The sequence below is a fragment of the Bactrocera tryoni genome, chromosome 4 (assembly GCF_016617805.1).
Source record: "Bactrocera tryoni isolate S06 chromosome 4, CSIRO_BtryS06_freeze2, whole genome shotgun sequence".
Taxonomy (NCBI): domain Eukaryota; kingdom Metazoa; phylum Arthropoda; class Insecta; order Diptera; family Tephritidae; genus Bactrocera; species Bactrocera tryoni.
The window spans coordinates 9,150,861-9,178,218 of NC_052502.1; the positions used below are offsets into that span (position 1 = coordinate 9,150,861).

At 41.0% G+C, this 27,358-nt stretch overlaps 4 protein-coding genes across 4 annotated transcripts; 2 read left to right on the forward strand and 2 right to left on the reverse strand.

The window, feature by feature from the left end:
- Positions 1–261: 261 nt before the first annotated feature.
- LOC120775781 (xaa-Pro aminopeptidase 3) lies at positions 262–2,378 on the forward strand. The gene is made up of 5 exons (XM_040106118.1): positions 262–439; positions 502–773; positions 842–1,649; positions 1,717–1,847; positions 1,906–2,378. Exons 1-5 carry the CDS (start codon positions 391–393, stop codon positions 2,194–2,196), a joined length of 1,551 nt encoding a protein of 516 aa, XP_039962052.1. The 5' UTR covers positions 262–390; the 3' UTR covers positions 2,197–2,378.
- LOC120775780 (general transcription factor 3C polypeptide 1) lies at positions 2,269–10,563 on the reverse strand. Its single transcript, XM_040106117.1, has 13 exons — positions 10,273–10,563; positions 10,016–10,212; positions 9,811–9,950; positions 9,543–9,752; positions 9,192–9,474; positions 8,608–8,972; positions 8,454–8,550; positions 5,562–8,396; positions 3,646–4,385; positions 3,431–3,584; positions 2,958–3,370; positions 2,568–2,839; positions 2,269–2,492 (listed from the first exon to the last, which is right to left on the reverse strand). The coding sequence occupies exons 1-13, from the start codon at positions 10,358–10,360 to the stop codon at positions 2,377–2,379; spliced, it is 5,910 nt and encodes a 1,969-aa protein (XP_039962051.1). The 5' UTR covers positions 10,361–10,563; the 3' UTR covers positions 2,269–2,376.
- Positions 10,564–11,023: 460 nt separating this feature from the next.
- On the forward strand, positions 11,024–16,887 carry LOC120775286 (probable ATP-dependent RNA helicase DHX34). Its single transcript, XM_040105399.1, has 12 exons — positions 11,024–11,898; positions 11,966–12,332; positions 12,438–12,586; positions 12,649–12,870; positions 12,929–13,126; positions 13,186–13,380; positions 13,452–13,588; positions 14,956–15,549; positions 15,613–15,845; positions 15,909–16,185; positions 16,274–16,395; positions 16,463–16,887. Exons 1-12 carry the CDS (start codon positions 11,131–11,133, stop codon positions 16,651–16,653), a joined length of 3,453 nt encoding a protein of 1,150 aa, XP_039961333.1. The 5' UTR covers positions 11,024–11,130; the 3' UTR covers positions 16,654–16,887.
- A 2,593-nt stretch (positions 16,888–19,480) lies between these two features.
- On the reverse strand, positions 19,481–27,339 carry LOC120774076 (5'-3' exoribonuclease 1). Its single transcript, XM_040103394.1, has 19 exons — positions 27,204–27,339; positions 26,901–27,017; positions 26,394–26,831; positions 25,870–26,311; positions 25,576–25,805; positions 25,404–25,519; positions 25,147–25,339; positions 24,912–25,085; positions 24,554–24,844; positions 24,225–24,493; positions 23,946–24,096; positions 23,714–23,882; positions 23,425–23,657; positions 23,041–23,355; positions 21,938–22,286; positions 20,878–21,851; positions 20,559–20,801; positions 20,368–20,502; positions 19,481–20,304 (listed from the first exon to the last, which is right to left on the reverse strand). The coding sequence occupies exons 2-19, from the start codon at positions 26,973–26,975 to the stop codon at positions 20,239–20,241; spliced, it is 4,863 nt and encodes a 1,620-aa protein (XP_039959328.1). The 5' UTR covers positions 26,976–27,017; positions 27,204–27,339; the 3' UTR covers positions 19,481–20,238.
- Between the last annotated feature and the right edge of the window lie 19 nt (positions 27,340–27,358).

Sequence of the window (27,358 nt, forward strand, 5' to 3'; positions counted from 1 at the left end):
AATGCAGTTAAAATAACCATTTATTGAAAAACAAGTTTAGAATCATATAACTCGAAACTCAAGGGAAGTTAATCAAATATCTCATACGTTTTTATTTTCCGTTTGGGAAGGCCTAACTGATCCATTATTAAGATCCATATGGTGGTGCATTTGCTACGGTGCTTTCTAAACTGCCATAAGAAATGTTTCCCATAAAACCAACAACAAACACATGGCAGTTATTAAAGTTCGTTCACAATAGCGATCAGCTGTTCCGGTATGTGATAATACGAGCAATCAAAGTGATTACGTTTGACAAACTCTTATTTTTATCATTTATTAAACAAAATTTTTTTAGGAAATCGTCAAAATTTGTATTAGTTCATATATATAAAGAAACAAATCAAAAATATGTTTATTTTTAAGAATACGAGAAGAATTAAAACGCTCGGCAAATTTGGTAACGATAATGTGTCAAATAAGCTATATGGCTTGTATTAAATGTGGAACCTTTTTCTCTAGACCACAAAGCATTGTTATCATCATCATCATCAGCATCGTCATCAGATGCGCCGGCTGCTGCAACACTGAATAGGAGTTTCTTGCAAACTTTACGTTCAGAAACATTTGGTCAACCTACTTATGTGACACATCCACATCTTATAAATGAGGGTGAGCTTGTTATTGGACAAAATGTGGAAACATTTCGAGAGCGACGTTTGCGCCTTATGAGTGGCATACAAAAGTACGCAGAAGACCATAAAGTTGACCAACAAACGAAAAAATCAAATTTGGTAAAATAATTAATAAATAAATGCTATAATTTTCTTTTGTGTGCTTACAAACCAAACAACTCTTCAAGGTGATTGTGCCGTCCGCTTCCAAAAAATACATGAGTGATAAGATTCCCTACGTTTTTCGTCAAAATTCTGACTTCTATTACTTGAGTGGTTGTCTGGAGCCCGACTCTGTGCTCGTTATGTCCATAAACGAGAAAGCAGACATCAAATCCATATTATTTATGCGGCCAAAAGATAAGCACGCTGAGATGTGGGATGGCGCACGTACTGGTGTTGAGAATGCGCCCGATTTTTTCGGTGTTGACGAAGCATACACAGTGCAACAATTTCCAGAAATTCTCAAAAAACACATTACAAGCGAAAAACCACACGTGTGGTATGATATGGCCGCATCAGATCAACAGAGCCTAAGCAACGATGTTCAAAATGTGGCTGGCGCTACATCCGCTCCAAACTCACCCGCTACATTTATACAAAGCATGCGACTTTTTAAATCGATTTGTGAACAAGAGCTCATGCGTAAAACGTGCCAAATCGCTTCAAGAGCAATAAATGAAGTAATCAGCGAATCGCGACCAGGCATCTCAGAGCATCATCTATTTGCTGCAGTCGATTACAAGTGCCGCATGAAGAATGCCAGCTACTTGGCTTATCCGCCCGTGGTGGCCGGCGGCAATAACGCGACTACAATACATTACATAAACAATACGCAGCTGACCAAAAGTGGTGAAATGCTGCTTATGGATGCTGGTTGCGAATATGGCGGTTACACAAGTGACATCACACGCACATGGCCCACAGATGGTACATTCACACCCGCGCAAAAAGTCTTGTACGACGTGTTACTGCAATTGCAGAAGGAATTGATATGTAAGCGTTAAATATATGTATGTATTATTCAGCATCGAGACTTATTATTCCATTTATATGCTTGTAGGTACCTTATTGAAGCCCGGTGGCGAAACATTGGACGAACTATTCGATACGATGTGCATAAAGTTGGGCAAGTACTTGCAAGAAGTCGGTATCGCGCCCAAAGATATAGCTGATGATAACGGTTATGCACGTGTAAGTTTGGGTTTGGATTTCAATCAGTACAAATGTTGTTCTAACATATTTCCTGCAGGCCGGTTACAAGTTCTGCCCACATCATGTATCCCACTATCTCGGCATGGACGTGCATGACACACCCTTAATGCCGCGTTCATTGCGTCTTTTGCCGGGTATGGTGTGCACGGTGGAACCGGGAATTTATATAGCACAAGACCGAAAGGATGTGCCAAAAGAGTTTCGCGGCATCGGCATACGCATTGAGGACGATGTGCTCATCACCAGCGACAATAACGTGGAAGTGCTCACAGCGGAATGCGTAAAAGAGCGCGAAGAAATTGAAAATATATTTCTTGCGAAGCGATAAAAAAAAACACTCACTCATTTTCAGTTTAACAAAAAACACTCACTCATTTATAATACAAAAAAAAAAATTACATTGTGGTTGTAATGTAAAGACTTTGCGACAAAGCCAGCTTAATTTATTCTGTTCTAGTGTTAACAATCTTAAAATAAAAGGGTATTATCAGCTAACTAGATAAAACGTTTAAAAAAACTGCGTGCTGTATTTTTTCTTGCCAATGAAAATGGCCATACGTGTCATGGCGTCCGCATGCGCAGTCACGTAAGTGTGTTCTGGATCATAAAACTCCGTTACAATACCTAAAAGAGTGTTTTTTGTTATTATTTACAAAAAAAAAACAAAAAAAAAAAAATCAATGACAATCAGCTACTCACTCTCTTGTACGTCCTCATAAGCTGAGAAAAGGTTTACAGGTGCCGGTTTCATCTCGCTTAAATGAAGGCACTTCAATTCACCCAGTATTTCGAGTAGAAACATTATTTCCACTGGTGGCAAATGCGGAAAGTTCGTGCAAATATCCGAAACCATGCAACCCGAACGGCTAATACACTCGGTTAGTATTGAGCCCAACCAACGATCCAATACACGTCGATTAATGGTGCCATTCAGACGGATCCAGGCATGGGGCTTCATTACAATAACATCACTGCAAAGGAATATGTAAATAATTCGTTTAATTTTACCGTTATCATTTAAATTAAATTGTGTAAAAAATATTTGACAGATAAAACGCTACTGCAGATATTAAAATATGATTGGATTACCTCTTGCTGTCCTTTTCCTTGTTCTTGCTTTCTTTACTTGCGCTTTCAAAGCGTTTTACTGGCTTCGGTACACGCTTACTAAACCGTTGGTCGTCTGCATTGACTCGAGTATCGTCAGCTAATTTAGCTCTTTTACTGGTGCTAGATCCATCTGCATCATCGCTATCCGCTACTTCCGCATTACCACTTGGGCTTTGCTCGGCATCGCTTGCGCCGCGTTTGAGACTCACTGTACCATCAGGTCCTAATTTTTCGCGCTCCAGCCTTTTCAGATGGAAGGTGTGCACGACCCACGGGCGAATGTGGGATTTATGTACATACATCATGGTGGCAACACCAACACGTTTCACGAGATAATGCTCGGAGAGTAGACGCAAAGCGCGCGATAGAAACTGGGCGTAGGGGAATTCACGCTGTGAGAAAACACTCGTATTTTATTAATTTGCTATTTTTTTTATATAAAAAGTAAATACCAGCAAATCCGCGACGGGCACGCCGAGCTTACGCGCTTCAATAAATCGCAGCAGGTCTTCAACGTGCTGCTGTTCCATAGCATTAAAACCCAATTTGCTCAATTTTGGCTTAATTGCTTCGAAGGTGTTCTCTGTGTACTTCCAATGCGATTCACTATTGAAACAAATTGAATGTACTACATGTATAAACTTCCAAGCTCAGCTCATTTACTTACTCTACGATTTTCCTCAGTATATTTTCACGATCCAGTTCAGTCTCCGCCAAAAGTTGGGATACGAACACGTCATTGTGTGCCATTGTCATATCTTTAAATGTGTTGGGCACACATGGCTTGGCTTCCAACTGCAAAGTGGGCAGGTTCACTACAAACACATCCTGTGCACGCGCAAGACGCTCCTCCTTGTTTAGCGTCGGCTCATACTCATCGTTTTTGTCATTGTCCTCCTCGGCCATATTGAACTGCAGTATTTCACAACACAACTGATGCCAATCAACGGTTTTGTTGATCTTTACATTCGCCGACACACGTCCCAGATCCTTGCGGTCATAGGCGGTCTCTTTCTCGCGCCAAAATGACTCCAGCATGCGTACGAGCGTCAGCAAATTCGACGATTCCACCGTCACGGAACAGCCACTCAATGCGAGATTCAGCAACTTTTGTGGTGGCATCTCAGTCAACTCGCGCAAAATGTTGCGCTTCTCCTGCACTATCAGCTCGATGGCGTTAATGTAGTTGGCATGTTTGAGCACACAGTTGAAAGGGCATTCGATGCGCAGTGTATCGTGTTCGTCATCTTTATGCATCAAGCGGCTGAAATTGATCTCCACCTCCTGGTTGAGGTGGTCGAGTGCGCAGAAGAAGTGCAGGTGCCGCGTAGGCAGTTTGGATATGAAGTCATAGGGGCTGTAATTGATTTTGTAGCTTAAGTTGGCGGGTTGGAACTTAACGCGGACCTTTAAATAAAAAAAGAACAAGAAGTCACGTTAATTTCGGTTGCCAGAAGCTATAATATCCTTCATAGTAGCATTTCCTATAGCATAGGAAATATAAAAAAGTATAAAAAGATCTTTATCTTAATTTTTGTCGGTCTGTTTGTATGGCAGCTATATGGTGGTCCGATCTGAACAATTTCTTCAGAGGTTGCGTCCCTGTCTGAGACAATAGCCCATGCCAAATTTCGTGAACATATCTCGTCAAATGAAAAATCTTTCCACACAATCACTGCTTCCACTGTGCCTGAAGAACGGTGATTTCGAAAGATGAGCAGCTTTTTGAAAGAAGAGCACGTGTGAAATATTTCAGATCAATAGCACAAAAACTGAGTGACCAGATGGTATATACAAACAGGTGGACAGGCAGACCGACACTGTTAAACCTACTGAGCTGTTGTTGTTTTAGCGGGTACCTAGTCTCTGTTAGGATGGAAGGATTAGCTAAGTTGTCTTTGACGTCATCTAACGGAAAGCCTAAGAAACGTGCTGGTTCAACGGGGTCGGACCAAAGGGAGAAGTGTGTTAGATGAGTGGGGTTGGTGAGGCATGCAAAGAGGTGGACAGTGTCGTGCGGAGACTCATTGCACAAAGGACATACATTGGATACGTCGGAGTCTTTTCTGGGCAAGTAGGAGGTTAATCTGTTACAGTATCCAGAACGAAGTTGCGCAAGGGTCACTCCCGTTTCTCGCGGCAACTCGAGCTCTTCGTCTGCAATGAGTGGTGGTTTGACTTCGAGTACGTCATTCACTGGAAGGGAGTCGGTGAAGGTGTTGATGGCTCTATTGTGAATGTCGGTCAGTGCCTGTTGGAAGTTTGTTTCGTCCGAAGTCTGGTCGACGTATTGTCTAATTTCGCTAGCTTAGGTCTTCATAGGTTCTCCGACGTTTCCTTCTGGCTATTACAAGCTTAGTATTAGCTATATAATTCAGAATTGTAAAAATGGATTTTCGAAAGTTTTATAAAGGCAACCCAAGACCCTCACACAAAGCGCTCAAATATCCATTTTTGTATACTGTGCCTTGAAACGGTCGAAAAAAGTACTTGAAGACCGAATGGTGGAAAGAAATTTGAAATTTGTATTGGACTTTAATGTTCAAGCAATAGAATAACGGTAAATAATTTCCCGAACATTACCTGCTTCTCGCTGGCTTCATTTTCGAAGTTCTTCGTATATTCCGTTTCGGGCGCATTATCGAAAATGCAATGATAGTGATCGAGTATACGGTCCATTGAAGACAACGTCTGCCTTTGTTCAGCATCGACAGTCAATATATTGCTGGGAAATTTGATATTACAATCCCAAAAGTTTCGCGCCAAACCCTCGGTAATGAAGAAAAGTTGACCTGCATTGGGCGATCGTAGCTCCACCAAGTTTTTTGCTGGCTGCGCGCTACTAGTTGATGCCAAGTCCATAAATTCCTCTACGGGCTTCATAAAAACACCCATTGCGCTCTCGAAGAAACCAAAGAGAGAGTCGTAAACAAAATATGGTATGCGCAGATAGAATAAGCGACGTTGGTATTGCACCGACAGCGAGTAAGCCGGGCTAGTTAGTTGATTGGGTAGCTTTTCGATGTTTTTGCGCTTATTCGCCACGATCAGTGCGCCATTGCGCGCTATATGGAAGGCGCGTTGCAGTATTTCTTCCGAGAATTTTTTGAAAATCTCAAAAGTTTGTGCCGTATAGGAGGTCTTGTCGAGCGCCGAACACAACGAGCTGTGCAGCACGTTAATGGCCAGCATTGCCAGCGCATCCTGTTCGTCGGCGGGGTCAATATATTTCATAAGCTTCTCTTCCGTTGTCGCCATGCGTTTCACGTACAGACGCTCGAACTCATCGATACTGTCGGGTATGGTGAAGCGTGGTCGCAAAGCGGTAATCGCCTCTTTGCCTTTGGTGTTGTGCACCAACAGATGTAGGAAATGCAAAATGTTTATGAAATGCACCGCCAAAGCATCGCAGTACTCCTCACGCACCGTATAGACACCTTTTAGTTGTTGTAGAAAATTTTCACCATAGCGTTCCTGGATTTCCACATTGGTCTGCAGCATGTGCACCCAAGTGGGCACCTCCGGAATATGCCGTCCTTTCTTCACGATGTACTGCATACGCCGATGGCACGCTTGCGTAGTCTTGTTGCGTATGCCCAGGTTGTGTCTGATGACGTCACGACAAATTTTACCAACCACAATGAGTCCGAGTACCGGCACCGGCGCCGCTATGTATATATAAACGGCGCGTGCTAATTTCAGGAAGTCATCCTCATCCTTGCCCCAGCTGGCGCGCAGCGTGCGCATGTTCTTCAGTGCATCCCGATCGATGGCATCGCGTATGGAGGCCGGCTTTTTTTTGGCACTACGTTTGATTGCCACCGCATGTGGCAAGCGCTTCACGTGCCCGCCACGACCGCCGTGCAAACGTGTCTTGCGCAAGCCCATGAGACGCAAATGTTTACTGCTGCCGTTGCGCATTAACGGTATACGGCCCGTGCGTGTTTGCACCGGTTTCACGTTCGTGCGCAGTATCCACGACCAGCTGCGCAACGCATGCGCAAACAGATGCGCCGCAAAACCGGCTGCGCCTGCGCGATCGCCGGGCACTTCACCGTTATCGTAGTGTGGTGCATCGTCAAAGCTTACAGCGGGTAAAAAGTGAAACTCTCGACGACTTTGCGACTTCTCATTATGCTTGGCACTTAGCAGGCCGAGTTTGGTATACACACAAATGCGGTGCACATGCGTCCAGTACTGGGTGATGTCCTCAAATGTGGCAAAATGAAAATTCAACTCTTCATATTTGCGTTCCATATTGACAGTGGCGAAGCTGGCTTCCGAAGGTGTTGTATCGAGTATTTGTGTGCGCCGATTTAGATACACCCAAATCATCATAGTATCTTTGAAATTTTGGCTCTCACCCACTTGTATTAGACCCATGTGATTTAGTAGCTTCAGGACCATCGTGCAAATGCGTTGCAAGTAAATGCGATTTATTTGATTCTGCAACTCCATTGGCAGCTGTCGTATAAGATAGTGCTGGCGTATGGGGTGGGTCAAGTAATCGTCGAGCACATTGCCGCCCGTCGGCTGGAAGCGAAATATTTTATTGAATATTGAGAGTGGCATGCGTTCAATGGCGTCCAAAAAGTTCACCCAACCGGCCGGCTTGTCGGCATACTTCGGCAGCGGCGGTATGAATGTGCGCCAGTTAAGCTCCGACATATAACTGTGCTGCACCTCGACGCCAGCATGTAAACTCTGTAAAAACTCGTTCACCTGCAGCGATGGCTCCGTCTCTTTCCATGTGCGGAGCAAAGGTTCGTCGATTTCCAGCATCTCTTTATTTTCATTCAATTCCACCACGATATAGAAAAGAAACTCGTGCATGTAACGGGATATGAGGAATTTAGGTGGATTAGGCAACTGCTCGATGGCGGCGTTCGGCGTCGTACTTTTGGTGTCGAGGGCTTTTGGCGCTTTTCGTGTTAATTTTGCAGCACGCTTTCGCAGCATGCGTAATTTATTCTGTTTCTTTTGCTCCTCCCGCTGTCTGGTTCGCAAGAGCATATTTTTTAAACGTTTCACCTCCCTATCCACCAATAGGTGGTCTTGATCAATTTGCGGATGTGCTACATAATGGTATTTACGCATGTGTTCTTGGTATTTTAAGCGAATCTCGTATGCCTTCAAATTGTCGGTTTTCTTCATTTCCATGAGCATGCGCTGCAAGGATTTGAAGCAAATTTCATCTTTGAAACCACGCTGCCGCTCCGTTTCTTGCAATTTATTACGTAAAATAACGGTATTCATTATGGCGTGCTCGTTCAGCTGTTGAATTATAAAGTCGTGACGGGATTGCTGACGGCTGGTAAAGGTTATACGGAATGGCTTGTCCTTATGTACGTACTCCTCCACCGTGGCTTTGACTTGTGGACAGTCTACGGCCAAGGTTTCGTCCAGCTGCGGTGTGGGCTGCAATTGAGCTAAATGTTAACCACTTAGTTACTGATATAAATGTGCTTGACATACCGGCATGCTGCTGCTGAATTTGACCACTTCCGCTGGTTTTTCAACGCTCTTTTCTTTCGCCAACTTCTCTGCATTAATCACTTCTAATGCAACAAATCTAAAACGGACAAGTAACAGATATAAGTTATGCAAAAATATTTGATTTGGCAAGTACTTGTGGATGCGTTGGCGTCCCTCATCAACGACATGCGGTACTATCAAGCCGTCACGTTGCATCGCTTTGACCATCTGACGCACCACGCAGTGCGATTCGCTGAGATAATTGGATAGCTCTGTGTGACTGCAACCGCGCGTGCCATGTCGCAAGACAGCGCGATAGAATTCCTCCTTCAGCGGCATATCTACAAAAGAATGCTTATTATCGGTGAAAGCGTCTTTAAAGCTGATTCCCGTCTCCTTTTCCTCCTCCGCAAGCTCCTCCTCTATAAGCTCTTCTAAGGGTCTATCAGGGCTCCGCAAAGTAATCGCAAGAACACTTAGCTCTTTGCTTTTTCCGCTTTTGCGTCCAGTCAGCACTTTCTGAAAAATGAAATGTAAAACACCATTCATACTAAAATATATGTATGTAGGAATATGATTGTTGTTGTGGTTTTTGTAGTGGCAGAAAACATTATTTAAGTAATTTCAAGGAATGGTGCCGAGTTGACAGTTCTTTGCTGGATAAAAATCCAGGTCCGTTTCGGTTACTTAGACACGACTGTCGTGGGAACGGTTTAGGCATATGATCGTTTTACTTACTTTCACCTCAAAGATGCGCTGAAAGAAAGGAGTGAGTACAAAACGCCGGAATTTGGATTTACGTGCAAATATTGGAACCAAGGTGCGAAATTCTGTTAACGGTAAGTTTTGCTGTTCCGACTTTTTTACTAGCTCATAAATTTTTTCTATGAGAGTAATTATATTTCGGGGAATTTCCGGCACGTACTGCGGTAAATTGAGTAGGGATGTAACAACGGGACGATCACCACGAAATTCATGGAAAGGTTGGTGCTTTATCAAACCGAAATGAGCCAATTTTTGTCTAAAAGTATGTATGTAATTAATAAATACTCGTCACCATATATGTGATTAGTGTGTGCTCATATTTACTTGATATAAAAAATCACAGAGGAGTCTTTGCAAAACTGAAATAGGGAATAAGGGCCAGAGGTTGTCTCCCCATTGTAGCGTGAACGTCCTACAGCTTCCCAGAAACAATATTGTACCAGAGTTAAGTCTCGCGGAATAGGTTTATTCCGCGGTGTAAGCACGCAAAAGCGCAATTCTTGTGAGGCCACCACAACAAAGCGTTTATCCCACCTGCAATCAATGCCTGTATTAACAAAAAAATCTTATTTTATATAAATGTGTTGGTCACCTTTCCAAGATAGCTTCGACATTTAAATCACTAACTTCAACGGCTTCTACTTTCTTCCGCTCCTTATAGAATTCACACGAACCGCGTATTTCACCATCTTCAATTGGTACATATTTGTACCGCATAAATTTGTTGGGATCCTTTGAATGGAAATGATATATTTTGTGATATTATCATTATTAAATTTACTGGCGGTACTACCAACCGGCATAATGGGTACTCCGAAATCCGGGTCCACAAGCGTAAAGCGACTCTCACATTGCACAGTTGCTCTCTCCGTTGGTAATTCGTAAAAATCTAGCTGATGGTTGTTTTGTTTGATGAAATTCCACACACGGTTCATCACATCTGATGGCAGAGGTAATTCCACACCCAAGTCGATACTTAAGTAAGCCCATAGTGCTATAAGAACAAACATTAATATGTATTTTGGGAAAATTTTTATATATGAAATTTCAGTACATGGTAATGTTATGCCTTCTAAACCTTCCAAAGCAATTTCTTCTAATATAGCTCGGGAAATCGGACAACGTCGGATGGGTCGAGCCATATTTCAATGAGTTTTGTTCCACTATAAATTGATTTTCTCCAGAGCCAGCATTCAGCACACTTTATGAAACACTTAGGCACTACACAGGAGCTGTCATTGTGTACTTTGGTAAACAACTTTATTAATGTTGTTTTATTTTTGGTTTCGGAGATACGAAGCACACTTCACTATCTATTATTTTGTTTAAGAAACTTTAATCATATGTTTACAGCAGCTGTTTCAAAATATTTGTGAAAAGTGCCGTATATTTATATATTTCTCAATGGATGTCAAACTCTCAGTCTATGTTCAGACATGAAAACCTTTGTTGCTAATTATCAGCAACTTCTCGCTCTTTGTTGCCAGAGGTATCAAATACTGATGTGTGCCAATCTTACAAAAACTACAAACTAAGCTGAATTTTTATATAATGAAAAATACTTGTATTTAACATACATATATTAATAAAGTTAATAGTGTCTAATTATTTTTGTTTTTGCAAGAACTTTTTTTTAATATTTGTTTGTTTAATCTTTTAAGCAATTGCGAATGATTCCATTCATTCACAGTTTAATTGCCGGCTGTTTTATGTTTTCCTCTTCATAAACGTAAACATTTTATATTATCAGTTTTTATTTTGCTCTAACAAAAATGTGTCACAAAAAATATACAAAAGGAATTAATATATATTAAAGATACACATTCACAACAACAATTCGTTAATATTTTAAGCTATACATACAATTTGGACACATCGCGTAAACGTTCTTCTAAGGATTAACAGATGAAAAATGTCTAAATCGTCCAAACATTTTAAAAAATCGAGCTCTTTTGGAGAGGAAACCAATTTAATTAATTTTTCATTTTGCGACCACAAGTCTGTCTTCCGGCATTTGCTGGAAGGCAATGACAAACATTCGGCCCCCATTGTAGAGGATGAAACCGATTTTTGGAAATTTGTAAATAAATATGAAAGTATGTTACGCAGCGCGGGTCAACCAATACTCGGGAAACCCTTATCAGACGCTGAATTAAGTAATCCAGCATCATATCATAAGCTCAAATATATACCATTGCAATTAGAACGCGGCAGTGACTCCGAACAACTCAGACGTGGATGTCACAATAATGATGAACGAATATTCACAAAACTGAAAGCACGACAGTTCCGAGAAATTGTGCTCATCTATCTGGATTTTAAGCAAAAGGAAAGATTTACGAAAATTAAGAAATTACGCCTAGCACAAAAATCGCTACCCATCGCAAATTTCAAGCAAAAAATACAAGCTGAGCTCAAAGAAACACGAGTACTGATTATAGCTGGTGATACAGGTTGTGGAAAGTCTACACAAGTGCCACAGTATTTATATGAATTTGGTTATCGTAGCATAGCGTGCACGCAACCGCGTCGCTTAGCTTGTGTTTCACTGTCCAAACGGGTTGCGCATGAGATGCTTGACGATTATGGCTCCAAAGTTGGTTTTCAAATAAGGTTTGAAAAAAATAAAACAAAAAATACGAATATAGTCTTCATCACTGAAGGGCTACTATTAAGACAAGTAAGCACACATTTTTTTTACATACGTAAGTGGCTCAAAATTAATATTTTAGCATTTATTTTTCTAGTTGGCAGTGGAAGCTAATTTAGAGCAGTATGATGTGCTCATTTTGGATGAAATACACGAACGTAATCTCTTTGGCGACTTTTTGTTGGGTGTCACCAAATGCTTGCTACATGCCAAGCCAGATTTGAAGCTGATACTTATGTCAGCCACTATAAATGTGGAATTGTTTCATAATTACTTTAAGAATGAGGGAGCAGCACTCATTGAGGTGCCAGGCCGATTATATCCGATTAAAACTATTTTTATGCCACCACCAAGTTTGGAACTGAAAGGGGGTGCAAGCGGCAGCAAAACTGCTAAAAGCACGAATCGCTTAGATCCAGCACCTTACATACAAGTGTTAAGTTTGATTGATCAAAAATACCCTAGTGAGTAAAAATTAAAATTGCTATTAACTAAAAAATTATATTTGGATGACATTTCTTTCTACATCGAGTTAACTAATGTCAACATACATATGTATATATTTTTAGCAACTGAGCGCGGTGATGTCCTAATATTTGTTAGTGGCGTAAACGAAATCACAACGGTTTGCGATGCCGCCAAGGAATACGCTGAGCAAAACTCACATTGGATCATATTACCGCTGCACAGTGGTTTGGCGCTCGCTGATCAAGACAAAGTTAGACTCTTAAATAATAAATAAATATGCATTTTCTAACTGTAATTGCGTTTCATAAATAGGTATTCGACTATGCACCGGACGGCATGCGCAAATGCATAGTGTCCACAAACATTGCAGAAACTTCACTCACAGTCGATGGCGTGCGTTTCGTCATCGATTCTGGGAAAGTGAAGGAAATGAGTTACGATTCGAGTTGTAAAGGCCAACGCTTGAAAGAGTTTTGGGTATCAAAATCCTCAGCCGAACAACGTAAAGGTCGTGCTGGACGCACAGGACCCGGCGTAAGTGTTGAAAAATAAATAAATCACGTATGTAAGTATTTATGTGCGTATTTTGCAGACTTGCTTTCGCCTCTTCTCAGAGAAACAGTACGATACTTTCGAGGCATATCCCACACCAGAAATATTCCGTGTGCCTTTGGAAACGATACTTTTGCAAATGACTTCAATGGGTTTGCCGAATGTGCGTTCGTTCCCGTTTATTGAATCCCCCGAAGAAGAGTGCATTGAGCAAGCCATTTGGTCGCTTAAGCAGCATGTGAGTTTCGTAAATTTTTCCCTAATAAACTATCGACAGTGTGTTGTTTTGCATTATAGAATGCGCTTGCTGTAGATGAAAAGATCACACCACTTGGCAAGTCACTCTCCAATTTACCGGTTGACATTACAATCGGCAAAATGTTGCTTATGGGTTGTGTTTTTCCCGATGTTGAGAAGATTTTAACGCTGGCTGCTATCATGAGCGTGCAGAATCCGTTTACGAATCGCGCCTACACGGATCGCAAGTGTGAGGTTAGTTATTGATACAGTTAGTTAACATTATAAGATGTTTTTTGTTTTTTAATATTTCATTTGCATCGCAGCAAGAACGTGAGCCTCTTCAGTCCGATCAAGGTGATGTGTTTACCTTACTGTGCGCTTATCACGAGTGGCTGCAATTAAAATGGCATAATGAGAACACCAGAAAATGGTGTCATAAACTTGGTATTGAGGAACAACGGTAAGAGTATTTATTAAGAAAAACAGAATTTTCACTTGTAGAAAATAGTTGAATAGTTTATATGTATATATGTATATATCTCAGCAACTATTTGAGATACCTCAATCCTACTCGGAGAGAGGGTTACATTTTACCTCGAAATGGTAAGGTCGAATATAGTGAAAATAGGTGACTATCACGTCCATCTCTCTGATAACGATATGTATAAGCAGAAACCACCCAGAAAGAGAGGGCTCCGACATTCCCACGACAGCCGGTTCAACGTACCGGAATTTTATCTCACCAAGGGCTGTTTTTTCGGCGATCTAAAAAAAAAAAGAACGATCCTGGTAGCGTTGGACTTGCAAAAAGTCTTTGAAACAGTCAGTCACACAGCGCTAGTGCAGGACGTCGAAAAAACTACGGTCCTCCAGAACTGAAGAGGTGCGTTTCACTGCATCCAGGCGATTAGACCCAGACTTATCAGAATACTGCTCTCGGGACTACGACAGGATGCCTCTTGATGTCTCTAATCGAACACCTGCATAGTGAGGCCCGTATGCCCCCAGTAAAGGAGCACAATGAACTCTGTGCTTTCGCAGAAAGCATCCTTGTAGTCACCTGCTTGGAGCGGAACCGCCTCCTAGGAACATCAAGAGGTCATTTCTTAATAACGTCGACGATGACGACAATAGACAGTACGCAGACCAGACTTCGGACGCAATTAACTTCCGACAAGCACTGAACGCCATTCCCAGTGGAGCAATCAACACCTTCACCAACTCCCTTTAGGTGAATGTCGTATTTGGAGTCAAACCACCACCCATTGCAGACGAAGAGCTCGAGTTGCCGTGAGAAACGAGAGTGACCCTTGCACAGCTTCGTTCTGAATACAGTAGCAGGTTAAACTCCTACTTATCCAGAATAGACCCTGACCAACCCTGTCGAAACAGCACGTTTCTGGGGCCTTCCTTTGGATGGCGTCGACGACAATTTAGCTAATCCTTACCATCCTAACGGGGATTTGGTACCCGTTACAATAACAACCACATATCTTATAATGGATATCGGTGGTTCTAACAAATGAGCGGTTTCTTCGGAGAAAACGACGTGTTCAAATTTTCAGATCGATATCTCAAAAAGTGAGAGAGACAGACGGTCATTTATATATATATACCTTATAAGGTCTCCGTTATTTCCTTTTGGGTGTTATAAATTTCGTTGTAAACAATCAGAAAAAGTCCCCTAATAATTTTAAGAAATACAGGGTTGATAGTCCCTGGTCGGATAAAAATATTCGCTATTCCTGTTACATAAGTATACCCGACTTATGCCGATTATTTCATATTCAAAATAATTTTTTACTCAAATCTCCCTTGTCCCCACAGGTTTTATGAGATCACCAAATTGCGCAACCAATTCCAAAATATACTCGAAAGTTGTAACATGACCTGTAAGAATTCGGATGGCGCACCACTGAGCAGCGCTGAGCGTGCGCGCCGTCATGGTGAAGTGCGCCAGCTGAAGGCGATCAAACGCAAACAGAAATACCAAGAACCGCGCAAACGCAAAGTCCTCAAACACAGCGGTTACGGTGCAGGCGATGATGAGTACGACGACGCTGCCGCAGGCGATGACATACGCGACGTGGACTTCCGGCTGCAGCACGATGCTGGCAAATTGGAGGTGCTCTTAAACTCTGCCAAAGGCGACAAACTGCGCGATGTCTTGCTGCTCAAGCTAATCTTAGTCAGCGGCTTCTATCCGCAAATTGCGATTGCTGACGAGTTCAACTACTGCAAAAGTGGCAGTCAACAGTTCTTCCACACATTTCTAAAGCCCTTCATATCCATACATCCGAACGCGTATTTTGCCAAATATTTCGATGTGCTCAAACTGAACGATAGCGACATACTGGACAAGCCAAGCTACTACACGCCGAAGCAGCTACTAAGCACGCGACATCAGGTGTTGTGCTATCAGTAAGCAAAGTCACATATTTCATAAACGCTCTTTTTAACATTAATCGTTTACTGCACTCTTAGAAATTTGCTGGAGACCGCAAAGCCCTATTTGATGAATTGCATACGCATGCCTGCCGCACAGACGCTACTGCTGTTCTCCTATTCGGTGGACACCAATGCATCCGTCACACGCATAGTGTGCGATTCGTGGCTGTGCCTGGAGTTTCCCGTGCCGGAGACGGGCTGTGAGCTGCTGTGCCGCGCCATTAAACTGCGCCGTTTGTGGGCCAAACTGTTGTCACAAAAACTGACCGGTAATCATTCTACACTGCATAATAGACACTGAAGTGCTTTCAATAACATCTTTATACACGTAGATTTAGTAAACAATGTGGAGAGCCAAAGTGTAAAGAAGACGAAACACGCCAAAGACGAAGAGTCCGAACTCTGGGAGTCACTCATCGACTTCATAAGCGCAAATGTGAGTTATACGATAAAGCGCTTGCTGCCCGCCGACTTGAAATCGCTTTACACGCAACAAAAAGTTAGTAATTTCGAAGCTTTCGACGTCAATCCGTTCGCTGCCGACTATACGGTGAGCCATAACGAAGAAAAAGGTGGCATAAACGTGCTGGAAAATGTGGTTTATGGTTGGTGAGTGGAAGTAAAATTATATAGCTCAATATATTAGATATTTCGCTGTTGATGTCCTCATTAATATATCCACTACTCGCCAACTCAGTCTACAAGAAGTGCAATGGACGCTGGCAATGGAGGCGGAAATGCGTCAACACACGTGGATTTGCAAGACATGCGACACAGAGATGGCGTTGGACACCATAGAGAAATTGTTGCACAAAACAAGTGAGTAAATAATGGAGAGAGTAAAATATTTATGTCAAATATTATATTCAATATGTACTGCTTGTAGCTTGCCGCGCCACGAGCTCTTCTACAACAATTAAAAGCGAAGCCGTTTCACCAACGTTGCCTGGCACATCGGGGTCGAGCAAGGGCAGCGCTTACTTCTGCGAGTTCTGCCAAAAAGAATTGCAAAATATGAGTAAAATTGATATTTTGAAGCACAAAAAATATTGCAACAAAACTGATGCGGCGAAGTGAAATGCAAATAAACAGAAAACCAAGAAAACCCGTTAACTTCGACTACACAAAAGCTAAAGGTTACAAAAATATATTTATTTTCCTTTTGATCGGTCAGTTTATATAGCAGCAAACTATATGCTATGGTAGTCCGATCTCAGCAACATGTTTGGAAATTGTATCGTTGTCGTCGGTTTAACTAAATTTCGTGAAGTTATCTTGTCAAATAAAAATGTTTTCCATACAAAGACTTGATTTTCAGCGATGTTGTTGTTGTTATTGTTGTTGTAACGGTTATCTAATATCTTTGACCCCAAGTACGCCATTCACTGAAAGGATGTCGGTGAAAGTGTTTACTGTGACTGGCGGTCAATGCATGTCTGAAGTCAGTTGCGTCCGAAGGTCCGACGACATTATCATGCAATCATCAGCGTGCGAGGTAATAGAAATTCTCTCTGTTGGTTGAGGGAATTTCGAAGCAATTATACGTAACCACCAATTCTTCTCAATTTGAAATTTTTACCTCGCAACAGTATGGATGATTGCCGACCGCTCAGGTAGTTCATAGTCCGCCTCTTCAACCCCGGAGGGAGCGTAGATTTTTCTCAAGTTGTTGTTGTAGCGGCAGAATTCTGCCGAGTTGATTGTCCTTGGCCGGATGAAAATCGCACGCAGACCCGACTATCGAAGGAAGTAGCTTTGTGTGGTTGACCATGTCAAAGGCCAACGCTACGAGGTTTGTCCCCCCGAAGGGTGAATTTTGGTTGAGGTCATGAACTATCTTTATGACGCTAAGTGATGTGCGCTTTACAGAAGCCAAGTTGGTGGTTTGCTGGACTCAGGTGGTGAGGGGAAGTCGGTGTCAAGTGTCTTCACTTCTGGGGAGAGGAGAGTTATCGAACGATAGGACTCCTCTTTGTTGGCGAGTTCCCAGGTTTCAGTAGCGGCATCACTCTTTTGATTTTCTACACATCGCGTATTTGAAGAGTGGTCAGCGACAGGTTGAGGACCTTATACCAGTTGGTGTTATTCCAGCCTAGGTGCTTTAGCATCAGCATGTTTATTTCATCAGGGCCAATGAAATTGGAGGTTTTTGCTTTATTGATGACACTCCGAATCTCCTCATCGGTGAAAGTAGTGCACAGCCTTATGACATTTTGCGCAGCCGTTGTGTAACACATCATTTGGCTTTATCTACCGAAGGGTGCAGTGTGAATTGCCAGCTAAAATAACTCGCGCACTTCTTCGGGTCTGAAGAGGCATGGCCTTTGAATTGTATTTCATTTCTCTTCGGGTTAGACAAAGTCTTGGCAGTAGTCCAAAGTTTTCTCACATAGGTGGAGAGGTTGCAAGACTTCAGGTGCTCTATCCACTTATGTTGATTTACCATTTCTCGTATCTCAAAATTGATATCTCATGTTGGATATCACAGGGATCGGTATGGCGTCTTGAGCTCACGCTAAAACGTGTTCCGCAATTCTTCCAGCAGGGATGAAGTGAGCGGTAGCAGCTGCGATCACCTTGCGGAATTGACGATCGCAAACGATCACGTCCGAAGAAATTGGTAATGCGGTGAAAGTGTTCTCATGAAATTCTGTGAAGCCGACCCAGTAAGTTTTGTTAAAGTCAACGAAGGTACGGTTATCCACAGAAATAAACATGTGAGGTTTCTGGATCGAGATAATTATGGGCTGTGACCAGAATCAGCATGGATCGCCAGGTTATGCAATTTATCAGACTACCACCAACCCATAATTCTGATACGGGCTTCGTCATTCATTGTGCAGAACGTCGAATCGTCTATCTGTTCCGCCAGCTTTCCACTATCCTCTTTCGACGGGGATGGACCGTCGGGTGAGGGGTGTCGGATGTGTAAGGTTAACTGGTCATGCAAAGAGGTGGTTAGAGTCATGTAGGGACTCATTGCACATATATGTATTTGGTATGTCTGGGGCGATTCCGGAAAAGTGGGAGTTTAACCTGCTAGAGAATCAAGAACGAAGCTGCGTAAAGATGAGTTCTGGATTGATTTTGATCGATGAGTATGTAAGGCGGTCTTATAGTGGTTCGATAACGGCGGTACCGACAAATGAGCAACTTTTTAGGAAGATAAGGACGTGTCAGAGTAATTTAGAGATTGCACAGACGGGCATGATTAAATCGACTCCGCTCGTTATATCATCTGAGCATTCATATTCGTAGTCGGAAAAGTCTTTTCGTATTTTCAATCAAACTTCAACTATTTTTTTTAATCTTTATACTACAAAATAAATAAACAAATATGTACCACTTTTTGCCATTTTTTCCGCTAGAGACTTATTCGATCAGTGCAAAGCTTTCATTAGTGTAAATCGAACTTTCGAAATTTCCAGAACGAAAGCGAGCGAACCATTGTTGTGCTTCACGAACTGAGACAGCATTGTCTCCGTGAACTTCAAAAATTTTATTGGTGGCTTGCGTGGCATTCTTCCATTTTTTCTGTAACTTTATTCCAACTTCGCTGAATTTTATTTTTTTTTCGTTAAATGAAGCTTAAAATCTCACCTTTCCAGCACTATATGGTATGACACAATGTGATTGTGTGATTCCCACGACAGTCGGGTCTACGTAACCGGAACGGACCCGGATTTTTATCCGGCCAAGGACTGTTAACTTGGCAGAATTCTGTCGCTACAACACAATGTGATTAGTAGCACAGGTGATATACGACTGCAACGACATCTATTGACAAAATACGAAAATACTTTTTCGATCACCCAATATATTTAACTTTGAGCGTCTCTGACGTTTTCTTCTGAATGTTACAAAGTTCATGATCCTGTGCAGGATATAATAAAAACAATATTTGTTATTTTTTGCTGTATGCCCAATTTTTTGTTGTTTGGTTGTTACTATTAATGTACATAATATGGCCAGCTAATACATATACATATATAGTTGTAAGTCTAGGCGCGGCCAAGCGCTTCTTTTTAACACTTAACCGTTAAACTAATTACAATAATTAAAATAATTTACATACATGAAGTGTGTGTGTGTGTACTTTTTTACAAAATATGAGATTGGGCATGGGGAATACATATATGTATATATATTTATATATGTATGTATGTATGCATACGTTAGCATTAGTAAAGTTTGTATATCGAATAATTAAGCTTACTTGCGGAATTTTTTTCTTTGCTTTTTTTCTTAAATAGCGCTAGATTTAGATTAATGTAATTATGTGATGCGATTCATCATCGGAAAAAACAATATGCAGCTATACAATAATTTATATATTTAAGCCTACATATGTATGCATATGCAGATGTCCAATAATTTACATGTGAAGCTCGTTGGGAAAACAAACTGAATGGTCAAACAACATGAGATACTCCAAATTTAACTCTAGCAACTAGCAATTAAACGTAAAACAATTTTGCGAAATTTGTAGGACTTAAAAATGCGCTGCATATAATTTTCCTCTTTTTTTGTGATTTTCGAAATTTTTTAATTTTAAATTTTTTTGGATTTTTTTTATATTTTTTTTATAAAAAGGTATGGATGTGTTCGACAGCTATTTGATCAACAATAGCTGCCTCTATAGTTTCACACAAAGAAAATAGCTCACTGAGCGTTGTCAAAACGTGCGCCGATCTTCGGGACGCGCGGCGAACGTTTTCTTCTCGGCTGCTGCAAAGGCAAGAAATTTAGTGAGTGAAGTAACAAGAAAAAAGCAAAAACAAAATTAAATACCTCAGCTTTAGCGCTGCAGCCCTCATTCTTGGCGGTACTAGTTGCTTCTGTGCTGCTTTGCTCCGGCAGCTGTTGCGCATTTTGTGGCAGATTCTGCGTGTTTGATGCTTCGGACATGATTTGCAATTTGCTCAACTGCAAGCAGTGTTTGAATATAGAAAATCTGTTTTTTTAGAGAATTATTAACTTACATTTTGCTGCAGCGCCTGCACGTTGGCCTTCTTGGTGTTTATGGGTGCGCCTTTGACGGCGCTGACGGTGCGCTGGCGCTCTTGGTGCGGCGTAGGCTGTTGCGGTGATGCCGGGACGTGCGCTTGTGCCTGCTGATGGGCGTTGCCGCGCAGCACCTGCAGCGGTATGAAGGCGCTTCGCGCATGACCCATGTTCTCCGTTGTGGCGTTAGGTAGGGGCTTTTCATTAATCGGATGGATCATCTAAAGGAAGCAAAAAAAAAAACGAAGGAATAAAAATTAGATGTCTGTCGGTGAGAAAATGTCGTAAGCAGCTTACTTGGAAGGGCAGCAGCGGCGGGTGTGGCGGTGTGTGCTGCTGCATTGGGTACACTGGCGCATGAAGCATCTTTGGTGGATAGCAGCCACAACCCATGTTGTTGTAGTGTGTTGGCGGCGGTGGTGGCATCGGCTGGCCAGGCAGCCTATTGACGGCTCCGTAAGGTATCAGCGGTGGAGCCAATTGTGGTGGCTGTTGTTGCTGTTGCTGTAGTGGGAAAATGGGCTGCAGCGGTCGGTTGAGCGCTTGATAATGTTGCCGCCTATTTGGTGGCAGTTGTTGTGCTTGCTGCGCATCGCTGCGCCAACCAGCCGGCGGTTGAGGTAACTGTTTCTTCAACGGTTGCGGGCCGTCGCTCTTGTCCTTTTGATTCGTTTGCGGCTGCACAGTGGCTGGGTTCAAACCGACACCGAGCAGACTCTTCAACGCTTGCGTGCCCGCTTGACAATCGCTCGCTTCGCTTACATTCGCCGTTTTCGGGGCGGCTGTTCGGTTGCCGAGTAGTAACTTTTGCATTAGCTGCTCTTGTGGATTCTCCGATTTCGCCGTTGTATATTCGCCTTTTGTCGTCGAATCAATTACTTTGCTTTGGATTTTGCCATTCCTTTGCTCCGCATTGGCCAGCGCTAGTTCTTTCGCCACCGTGTGCTTCACTTTGGTTTCCGCCGCTGGCATCCAGAAGTCATCGGCGTCAATTGCACCGCCACCACCGGCACGTTTATATGTGCTTTGCGCGGGCAACAATGCCTTCGGCGGCTCGGTTCTCGGTTGCAGTATGCTAATTTTCGCATTATTACTGCTGCTAGGCTCGTTGGAGCCGCTCGGTTCACTTGGCTCGCTCGACTGTTGTGGCGTCAGCTGCTGTTGTTGTTGTTTTTGTGTTTGTGCAAAGCCATTGTGATTGTTCTGCACATCTCTGTCTTCGTTTGGTAATTGATTCGGCTTCGTGTCCTGCATTTCGTTTTGTTTGTTATCTATCATATGGGGGGAAGAGAGAAAACATAAAAGGTGTGAAGTAGAATATATACAAATATAAAGTAAAAAAAAATCTGTCACTCACCTTGTGCGAAAATGTGTAACAACGCCGACTCCGATACCCTGTAAACGCGCTCCTCGGCAATACCGTACACATCGTTGCCGCTCGGCAGATGCTTATCGAAGAGTATCTCATAGAATATGTCTACGGACTTCACACATTCCATGCGCACTGGGTTCGGATCGGTTATCGGATACACGCCGATTACGGTGCCCTTCGCACCTAGCGGTACCATGTAGGTGGTCTTCACCACCACCACACGATCGAATAATTTCACAGGTCGTTTGGGCTTGTAGATATTTGCCAGCGTTACGTCAGGTTTGAGCAGCAGGTGGGGCTTCACTTGCAGCTTTACAGTCTTCACAGGTAAAGTCTAGAAACAAGAATAAAAATAAAATTGAAAAAATCAAAATTAAATACAGAAAAAAAAAATTTTAAAAATATTAAATAAAAAAATTTAATTAAAAAATACAAAAAATTAAATAAAAAATTAAATTAAAATTAAAATAAATAACATAAAAAAGTTTTATTAAAAAAAAATTAAAATTAAATAAAATTATAAAATTAATAAAACAAATCAAAAATTAAATTAAAAAAAAAAAAATTTTTAATTAAAAAAAAAAGTAAAAAATATAAAACAAATCAAAAGTAAAATTATAAAACAGACGTGTGCTCTTCCGATCTTTAAAAAACAAATCAAAATTAAATAAAAATAAAATTATAAAACAAATCAAAAATTAAATTAAAAGAAAAATCAGAAATAAATAAAAAAAAATAAAATTAAAAAAATCAAAAGTAAAATTATAAAACAAATCAGAAATAAAATTAAAAAAAAAGTTAAAAGAAATCAAAAAAAAAAAGACAAAAAAGAATAAAAAATAAAATTATAAAACAAATCAAAAAGAGAATTGAAAAAAAAAATAAAATCAAAAATAAAATAGACAAAAAAAAAATAAAAACAAATCAAAAATAAATACAAAAAAGGGTGGCAAAATTTTAAATTCAAAAATTGTGGATTAAAAATTGGATTTTTCATTTTTGATTCCAACATCTTGGATTAAAAATTTAATTTTTGTATAAAAAATTTTCAATCCCATTTTTATTTTTAATGTTTTTCCATGTAATACCTTTAATTGTTCGATGGCGTCCAGCACGCTCTCAACGGCTTCCTTCTCCATTGTTTGTGAGCCACATAAACGTCTGTCTGCCTTTACATGTTCTTGGCTCTTTAGCCACGTGATAATCTCATCTAATTTATGCTCACCGACTTCTTCGGGGAAGAGATCTTCTTCAAAGCAGAATTCATTGCGCTCCGAGGAGCGACTTAAGTAATCAAAAACCATGGGATACTTTAAATAATACTCTTGTATCAGCGATATGGCTTTGGATGAATAAAACCACTGATTGTTTATGCGACGGCAATAGCCTGCGCGCTCTTCTTGCTGCAAAGAAAAACAATAAAATTAAAATCATACTAAATAATGAGCTTCTTTACTCTAACACACACATACCTGCTTGGGAAATTTAAGCTGCAAGCCAATATTGACCTTAGACACATTCTCCGGCAATTCCTTTCGCCGCGCGCCCGCCACCACCAAAACCGTGCCAGTCACGCGACCAAGACAACGCATTTGTACACTAACTGTGGTGGCAACTTGGAAGGAATTCACGTAGTCACGCTCCAATTTGTGTTGCAAGAGCCGTGCGGCCGTGAAATCAGGCTCGGGGAGTACCGTTATATTTACTGTAATTAAAATTATTAAATAAATGAACAAAATAATGTTATAAGCGTTGTTATACCTTTCAAACGACCACATTCATATACGAGCATGGGATTAAGTACAGTGCCTTCGCTACCAAAGTAAGGACTGCCTAAGAAGAACACTGTACTGTCGGTAGGAAAGAAGTTCTCCACCTTTTTGGGCTGCGTCACCACGCTTTTTTGTACAGCAATCTCAGAAACTACAGCCTGCGAATAAATAACGGTATAGCTTAAAAAATATTTAAGGACAACAACAAATTTTAAACTAACCTGCGCCGGATAGGCGGTCACCGAATAGCCCCAGGCATCGTTGACGATGATCTTGCCTTGATTGCCACAAACGCAAGTGGTGCCTATGTGTACGCGCACATGCACCAGCACCGAAAAGTCGTCCAATTCAATGCCCATGCGTGTGCTGAGGCTGGAGGAGGGGGGAAAAAAAAACAAAAATATATAAATCATAGTTAATCATAATAAGTCAAGTAGTTTGGGCACAAGCAAGCATATTTAAGCACTTACTGGGTACCCGTCACAACAACAACAACTTACTGTTCCTGTGCCGTCTTCATGTGGATTTGAAATAGCCTTGGTTCCATGTCTTTTATGCCTTCGGCGTCAATGTATTTTTCCCTGTTGGATATGCCAACTACTTTGGATTTGATCAAATGCGGCCAGCCAGTGTAAACGACTTGATTCAAATACTTTTCAGCAACAGTGTAAATATCATCTAATCCCTTGCGCATATGTGGCTTCAGTATTAGATTTTCGCTGCGACTTGGTTGCTCGAAAACGCGTACGCGCGCAAATTTCAACTCGAACTATGTAAGAAATGGCATTAATGGACAATATATAAAAAGTAACAGTTAAACTCAACATACGTCGTATTTCAGATGCTTCATGGTCGGAAAGCCAGGGAAGAAGACTGTACGTGCGGCATTTGGCAGCTCCACACATACAGTCTTGTCGGACGGCACAGCGATTTCTTTCGACCAAATCTGCTGTTCGGTGCAGAACACACTATATAACGGTCTTAACGAGAATATACCGGGCGCGCTGCCTTGCGATTCCGGATGATAATCGTACTGTTGCATTGGACCATGACGATTTCGCTTCATTTCGGCTGGTGTGAGATTTTTTTCGCAAGCTCTCATTGCATCTAGCAAACGTTTCTAAGAATATGCATATATTAAAATTTAATTAGTAAGTATAAACTAGTAACATGTGTGCGTTGCTTACTTCGTCAATGAATGGTATTAGGACGACCGCTTCCCATTCGTGTTTCTTGCCATTTAAATCGGTTTCGAAGTCTTTTGGATAAAACTCGAGCAACTCGCTGGTGGTGCTGGTCATTAGTTCACGGTATGCTTCCGGCAACAAGTCCTTGCTAGCGGCTGGTAGCACAGCTAAGAGCTTTATATAAATTGCAGTTAAATTTTTGTTTTGTATTTTCTCATTTGTGTGGTTAACTTACCTGTTCGAATGGCAGGAACGGTTCACCCAAATTAAACTTAATTCTATAGTCTTTAAAGTTTTTCAGGTCACTGATAAACGGTGCATAATGATGGGGATAATACCAATCCCATGACTGCACACCTCTGTAGTAGTAGTCCAAAATCCATTGAAGTGCGGTTATGTAACAAATAGCTTGCTCACGCTTTGATTCACTATAATTTGTAAAATTTATTATATATTTTTATATCGTTACCACCATTATAATCATGTATTTACCAATTCATATCGTTTTGATTCAACTTATTCATATAATAATTGCGTTTATAAGTCTCAAACTCATCCGCCAAGTGTTGTTCTTCATCGGACAAATCTTCGTTGTCATCTTCTAAGAACTGTAAAAAAAAGCAATTATTAAAAAATAGTTATTGGAATGGCTTCATGTGCTCACCTGTCTGCTGCTCTCAATTAGATCAGCGAGATCAGCATCTTGATTGTCCAACGTTATCTCATTTACATCAAAATCGAATGCTTCATCTATGCCGTTTTTAGTTTGTTTGGCTTCGAAATATTTCAAATCTGCGTGATTTTCCTGAAATATTTCGTATTCGACATTCGAAAGTTCGGCGAAATATTTCTCCAAACGCTCCAAATTTAATTTTCCCTTCACATTAATGTTGCCTAAAAATAGTACAATTAATTAATTTAAAAGGAAAATTCATAAAAAAAAATGTTATGCTGTTACCTCCAAGCGTTGGGTAAACTTTGATATAGGTCTTATATAATAACGGCAACGCATTTGAAGAGATATGCATACACGGCAAATGCGGTATAAAATCATTGCCCACAAGGAATCCCATCAGTACCCAGTCATCGATAAGATTTGATATGTTAAAATTGTCATAATTTTTCTTTAATTCGTCAAATTCCAGCTCTAGATATTCACGCAACAATCCTAAATGTAGTAGGAAAAAGCGCGTCTCCTCAACAGAAGCTTGCTTTGTCTTACGTCCGAATTTTACTTCTTCGCGCAATACTACGAAATGGAGCTCGTGCGTACATTGTCCCAAAATAATTAAATCTGCATCCAATCCATAGAGGCAGTGGCGCGTATTCGGATCATAGTCTTTTTGTGATTTGAGGTATCGAATGTAATCCATTATTTTATGTTCTCCTTCGCCTGGTGCCTAAAATGTTATTATATATTTAAATATATATACATACGTATTTGAGTAAATTAAACGTTATACAAAATATAACTCGACCTACATCATGCCCACTCAGTATAACACGGCACTTTTGCCATAATGGATCTGAACTGATTTTACTCTTTATGAAATAGCGCAGTGCCTCTTGCAGACGCACCATAAATTCGGTGCCAGGCGTAATGCAGTTGCTATCAAAGCGTTCAGTTTCACGCACTTCACCGCGACTTTTGGCTTTCGCTTCTAATATTTCAGCATCTTTGGCAGAGCGAAAACGCCGACTGCGCTGTTGATTCATTTTAGCGCGAGGGGCTACGCCGTCAACGGCCATAAAAAATAGCTTTTGTGGCTTAATTAGAAAGAATAACTTATCGATGTAATTAAAAATGTCTTTAAACATGTTTTCCTCTGTAATAGTAAAGTGAAAGTTGCTGTCATCAGGATGTGAACATGTATGTATAATTCCGTTCATGTCAAGATAAAGATTGTCAAAATCCGGAATCTGGAGGAGAAATTCAAAAACATTGTTGTTGATAATTGCCTTAAAACATAGTAAAAATTTAACACTTACACTTTGTTCTCTTGCCAACTCACTCAGGCAAGGGTAACGTTCGCTGATGTAGCGGAAAAATTTTGGTACTCCCATATTTACAGTTTTTTTCCAGAGGTCACAGTCACAGCCCACAAACTATATTATAAAAATAAGATTTTTAAATTGTACAATATCAAAACATTCACTTTTTTTCAAAACAGTATAAACACCAATTTTAGTGGTGTCCTTCAATTATTCTGCATCCAACAAGATTTGCAATCTGTTGGTTTGTTGTTGTGCTTCTTGAAAATATTTCCACGCGCTAACAATAAAAAAACATACCAAAATAGGGAATTATACAATTCTAGTTCCTAACAACTTTCACTGTTTGTTGAATACAAATAATTGCGGAATTTATGCAATGTATTCTAATTTAATCACTATAAAAACAAGTGAACTAAGACCAACTTTTTTGCACCATTTGTTGCAATGAAAAG

What these genes read in the sequence shown, in the direction of transcription:
- LOC120775781 (XM_040106118.1), top strand. Translation starts at nt 391, where the DNA reads ATGTTTATTTTTAAGAATACGAGAAGAATTAAAACGCTCGGCAAATTT. An exon ending in AAACGAAAAAATCAAATTTG is followed by an intron (nt 774 to 841) that starts GTAAAATAATTA and finishes CAACTCTTCAAG; the next exon opens with GTGATTGTGCCGTCCGCTTC. An exon ending in ATGATAACGGTTATGCACGT is followed by an intron (nt 1,848 to 1,905) that starts GTAAGTTTGGGT and finishes TATTTCCTGCAG; the next exon opens with GCCGGTTACAAGTTCTGCCC.
- LOC120775780 (XM_040106117.1), bottom strand. Translation starts at nt 10,360, where the DNA reads ATGGCTCGACCCATCCGACGTTGTCCGATTTCCCGAGCTATATTAGAA. An exon ending in TCGGAGTACCCATTATGCCG is followed by an intron (nt 9,951 to 10,015) that starts GTTGGTAGTACC and finishes TTCCATTCAAAG; the next exon opens with GATCCCAACAAATTTATGCG. An exon ending in GTCGAAGCTATCTTGGAAAG is followed by an intron (nt 9,753 to 9,810) that starts GTGACCAACACA and finishes CATTGATTGCAG; the next exon opens with GTGGGATAAACGCTTTGTTG.
- LOC120775286 (XM_040105399.1), top strand. Translation starts at nt 11,131, where the DNA reads ATGTCTAAATCGTCCAAACATTTTAAAAAATCGAGCTCTTTTGGAGAG. An exon ending in CGCTCGCTGATCAAGACAAA is followed by an intron (nt 12,587 to 12,648) that starts GTTAGACTCTTA and finishes TTTCATAAATAG; the next exon opens with GTATTCGACTATGCACCGGA. An exon ending in CATCAGGTGTTGTGCTATCA is followed by an intron (nt 15,550 to 15,612) that starts GTAAGCAAAGTC and finishes CTGCACTCTTAG; the next exon opens with AAATTTGCTGGAGACCGCAA.
- LOC120774076 (XM_040103394.1), bottom strand. Translation starts at nt 26,975, where the DNA reads ATGGGAGTACCAAAATTTTTCCGCTACATCAGCGAACGTTACCCTTGC. An exon ending in TGAAGCATCTGAAATACGAC is followed by an intron (nt 24,494 to 24,553) that starts GTATGTTGAGTT and finishes TTTCTTACATAG; the next exon opens with TTCGAGTTGAAATTTGCGCG. An exon ending in TGACCGCCTATCCGGCGCAG is followed by an intron (nt 23,883 to 23,945) that starts GTTAGTTTAAAA and finishes ATTTATTCGCAG; the next exon opens with GCTGTAGTTTCTGAGATTGC.